The sequence below is a fragment of the Lycium barbarum genome, chromosome 8, assembly GCF_019175385.1.
Source record: "Lycium barbarum isolate Lr01 chromosome 8, ASM1917538v2, whole genome shotgun sequence".
Taxonomy (NCBI): Eukaryota; Viridiplantae; Streptophyta; class Magnoliopsida; order Solanales; family Solanaceae; genus Lycium; species Lycium barbarum.
The window spans coordinates 81,060,052-81,064,504 of record NC_083344.1 but is presented as its reverse complement, the minus strand read 5'-3'; the positions used below and the strand labels follow the sequence as shown (position 1 = coordinate 81,064,504).

Genomic DNA, 4,453 nt, shown 5'->3' with positions numbered 1-4,453 from the left:
CCCGCATATTCTGTATAGGTGCACTCAGGAACAACACATTGCCATTAATTCTTCATTAATCCCCTTCGGTATATATCCACTTGAGCAAACAAAGCCTTTGTAAGCAGTAATCACGTGATGCACTTCCTGTCACCGCTGTATATAATATTCACACATTCACAGTATACACAAAGCTTAAAAAAGCTATCCACTAGAATTATTTTCACGGGTTGAAAGTCTTGCCATATCAAATTTGGCACATGAACTCCATAAAATATGTAACGGTTAGCAAACACTGATCTACACTATAAATACGAATACTAATACTTTAGAGTATATGTTCCATCTTTCTACTTAATGTTTTTTTTTTAACTGTATTCGGTGTGTAATGGGAAAATTCTTTGAGTTTGTCATTTTAGCATTTTTATCTTTTTTCTTGTTGACAAGTAAGGCGTGGTCACAACAACAAGAGCCCCAAGTTCCTTGCTTTTTCATCTTTGGGGACTCACTTGTTGACAACGGCAACAACAATGGGATACTTACTCTTGCTAGGGCCAATTACATGCCTTATGGAGTTGACTTCCCACAAGGCGCCACGGGTCGTTTTACTAATGGTCGTACTTATGTCGATATTTTAGGTATATCTTTTTTCAAACTTTTTGTTATGCAAAAGGCTTTTAGCGTTAATGGTAAACAACACTGCTCATTAAACTATTACTTTTGCACGAGCTTCATACCTCAACTATATATCCATTGTTCTTTTTACCTACCCGAGCTATCACTCTTTTTGTATTGAAACACATCTCAATGCTGAATTGACCAAATATTTGAAATCAATCGACAATAGGCACGTGGAGGCCAACTCATCGATATAGTTTAACAAAAAGGGAGTGATAGTTTAGGTAGGTAAACGGAACAGTGGATAGTTGAGATATGAAACTTGCGAAAATGTGATAGTTTAGGTGTGTGTCTGACCATTAACTCAAGCTTTTAGTTCTGAATCTGAGTTTTCAATGTTCAATTTTTCCCCCTTCTATTTCCCTAATCTCTTTGGGAACATTGCGCATCTGGGCATTGGGATTAAATGCAGCTCAACTTCTTGGCTTCTCCAATTATATCCCTCCCTATGCAAGAACTCGTGGTCGAGCACTGTTGAGAGGAGCAAATTATGCATCAGGAGCAGCAGGAATTCGAGATGAAACAGGAAATAACTTGGTATACATAAATAATACTAATACATGGAGTATCAATGTTTTTGGTTGATATTTTTTTCTAGTACTACTACGTTTTAAGCTCGAATTTAACTTGTATAAGAGACAAAGTAAAAGAATTCTGTGTCACAAGGTCAACAAAAAGACATGCAATATCTACCTGGAAAATAAGACATGCAACTTGTTACGACATGTTAACTTACAACATAAAAATTTCTTGTACAGTCAACGCATACAGTTAAATCCTTTGAATTTTCTCTGACAATAATCTGTCGTCTCAATGTAGGGGGATCACATGCCAATGAACCAACAAGTACAAAACTTTGCAAGAACTGCTGAGGTGCTGAGGAGATTATTCAGAGGAAATAACAACACACTAAATGCCTATTTGAGCAAGTGTATTTTTTACTCAGGATTGGGAAGCAATGACTACCTCAACAATTACTTCATGACTGATTTTTACTCAACTCATTCACAGTACACCTCACAAGCCTATGCTGCTGCACTTGTTCAAGATTATTGCAATCAATTATCGGTTAGTGGGTTCAAACTTGGGACCAACTAAACTATCATATTTTTCTGACCAACAAGCACCTTACTTTTTCAATTATCACTTCCCCATTTCATTTTAGGAAAAATTACTGCCCAATGCCTTTGGGTGATCTAGTTATAAACTATTACCAAATGTATAGATTTTATATATTCATACTTAAAATAAAAATGCACTATTCATATAATATACATATTTTTACATATAATATACATACCTATATAAAATATGGAGTTAAGCAGTCTAATTGTAGAAGGTGCAATTCTTTTAGAAAAAAAAAAAAGAAAGAACGCCACATATATATACTAGTATACAATATGGAGCACTTTTTAACTCTTTCATATACTAGGGGATTTCACTTGGAAAACAAAATGTTCCATACTAACGGATTCGAGTGGGAGTAATAAAATGGATTAATTTATATACATTGACATTGTAAAATTATACGATTAGGACATGTGTGATATGGAGGAAACATTTTCCTTCATACCGGGACACACCTTAGTGTATTTTAACTTGTTATAGAATGTAACGTGCCTGATAACCTGATCTCTTGATATGTTCAGGAATTATATAACTTAGGAGCTCGGAAAGTTATCGTGGCAGCAGTAGGGCAAATAGGATGCATACCCTATGAGCTAGCAAGGTACGATGGCAATGGCAGCAGATGTAATGAAGAGATCAACAATGCTATTCTTCTCTTTAACTCTGGACTCAAAAGGCTGGTTGATCGTTTCAATAAAGTTTTGCCAGGAGCAAAGTTTGTCTTCTTGGATTCATTTGAAAGCAGCAAAGATCTTGTTGCCAATGCAAAAACTTATGGTACATATTCTGTATTCCAATCCCTTGAACATCTGAACGATCACTTTTTCGCGGGTTGCACATCCCAACTATCAGTTATTTCCTTTTCCTACCTGACCTATCAGTCTATCACCATCTATGTATTTAAACTGATAGTTGGTCTAATAGGCTTCGAGGTGTGTTTTAATACATTACATAGTGACAGTTCAGGTAGGAAGAGAAAACAACTTATAATTTGGATGTGAAACTTGCGAAAAAAATTATGATTCAGAGTATTTTTGACCATTATGTCATTTCTTTTTCCAACTATATATTCTTTGGAAGCTAAGATAAAAGGATCACGAAGTTTGCAATGTTGACAGTATCAGTAATTTCTGTCACCGAAGATAAAGTTTTTGTCACAAGAATTTCACCGTTGACTACAAATTAGAGTTATCTTTTTACAGATAAGCTGAATAATTATTTTAGATTTTGTTGCCTTCTTTTTGGTTTGTAGTAAAATAGTACATTTTCTCTAATTAAAGACTTAGTACTACTTATTTATGTTGGTTTTTTACTTTTCGACATGTTTTTTCGTTTTCCCCTTACTATTTGTTAAACCCCAAAAGTCAATATTTGCTGGCTTCACACGTGTTTCATTCTCGATTTAAATAAAAGACAGTTCACATTTTTTAAACATATCCATGGTTTGTAATATTATTGATCTTCTCAACAAATATTAAATTTTAGTAATAATTTACATATAAAAGGAGAACTAATTATATTGATTGATTTGATCACTGTAAACTGTTCATAATATATATAGGATTTGAAGTGGTGGATAAGGGATGCTGTGGAGTGGGAAGGAACAATGGGCAGATAACATGTCTTCCTCTTCAACAGCCATGTGAAGATCGATCCAAATATATTTTTTGGGATGCTTTTCATCCCACTGAAGTAGCAAATATTCTGTTGGCAAAGAAATCATACAGCTCCAAGTCAAAGGCATTTGCTTATCCAATAAATATACAGCAATTGGTAGGCTCTAATTAAGGAGTACAACTGTTTGACCATTATATTTTATGTCTTTGAAGTGCTTAGCTTCATTGGTTCTTGTTTGTTCCTTTGTTTTTCTCTCAGAATTGTTTTTGCTATTGAATTTCAATGTGTTAAGGTCATGTATTCAACATTCCCTCTTGAAATGTGCCTCGAATGAAATGTTATTAAAATTTAAGAGTTAAACTAATTATATACATTGTCGGTGTAAGGAATATTTACATTATCAGATCATTTTTACCTCTTATAACAGGTACTACGTCTCATTTTCAAGATTACAAATCCCACATTTTAAATGAACTTACCTATAGATATCTTTTGAATTACTTGATCGTATAAAACATTCATTATCCTAATAGTATATATAACTTAAACTCAAAATTAATTATTTGGTGTAGTTCGATCATTCAATTCGATGAGAGTATCTCTAGCTACGGGTAAATTTAACATATAGTCACACAACTATGACTTATTTCACTAAAATCACTTACTCTGTTTTTTCGAACATCAAAGTCACAAAACATTGCCCTTACTAACACAAAAATCACATAGCCAGAGAATTCAACTTCCAGTAGGTGATATTGTTTTACTATTTTATTTATTTTTAACTTGTTTTTACTATTTTATTTATTTTTAATTTAATAAATACAAATTCAATTAAAAAACCCGACTCTGCTCAATCCAAAACTCATATTCGACCGGTATTAATCTTTTACCCCCTTTTTAAAAAAAAAAATTAGTCTAAAAATACCAATTCAATTAAAAAGAACTGATCCAACCCGACCTGATCAAAACTCATATGCGGAAATTAAGACACTTTTATTCTTGTTTAGAATTTTACTATCCCTCTATCCCATTGTACGTGATACACTTTCCT

The 4,453-nt window shown here is 33.3% G+C and overlaps 1 protein-coding gene across 1 annotated transcript; it reads left to right on the top strand.

Moving 5' to 3' along the window:
* The first annotated feature begins 331 nt into the window (after positions 1-331).
* LOC132606233 (GDSL esterase/lipase At1g33811) lies at positions 332-3,769 on the top strand. The gene is made up of 5 exons (XM_060319637.1): positions 332-617; positions 1,070-1,194; positions 1,477-1,725; positions 2,307-2,562; positions 3,347-3,769. Exons 1-5 carry the CDS (start codon positions 368-370, stop codon positions 3,571-3,573), a joined length of 1,107 nt encoding a protein of 368 aa, XP_060175620.1. The 5' UTR covers positions 332-367; the 3' UTR covers positions 3,574-3,769.
* Positions 3,770-4,453: the final 684 nt, after the last annotated feature.

What these genes read in the sequence shown, in the direction of transcription:
- LOC132606233 (XM_060319637.1), top strand. Translation starts at nt 368, where the DNA reads ATGGGAAAATTCTTTGAGTTTGTCATTTTAGCATTTTTATCTTTTTTC. An exon ending in TACTTATGTCGATATTTTAG is followed by an intron (nt 618 to 1,069) that starts GTATATCTTTTT and finishes GATTAAATGCAG; the next exon opens with CTCAACTTCTTGGCTTCTCC. An exon ending in ATGAAACAGGAAATAACTTG is followed by an intron (nt 1,195 to 1,476) that starts GTATACATAAAT and finishes GTCTCAATGTAG; the next exon opens with GGGGATCACATGCCAATGAA.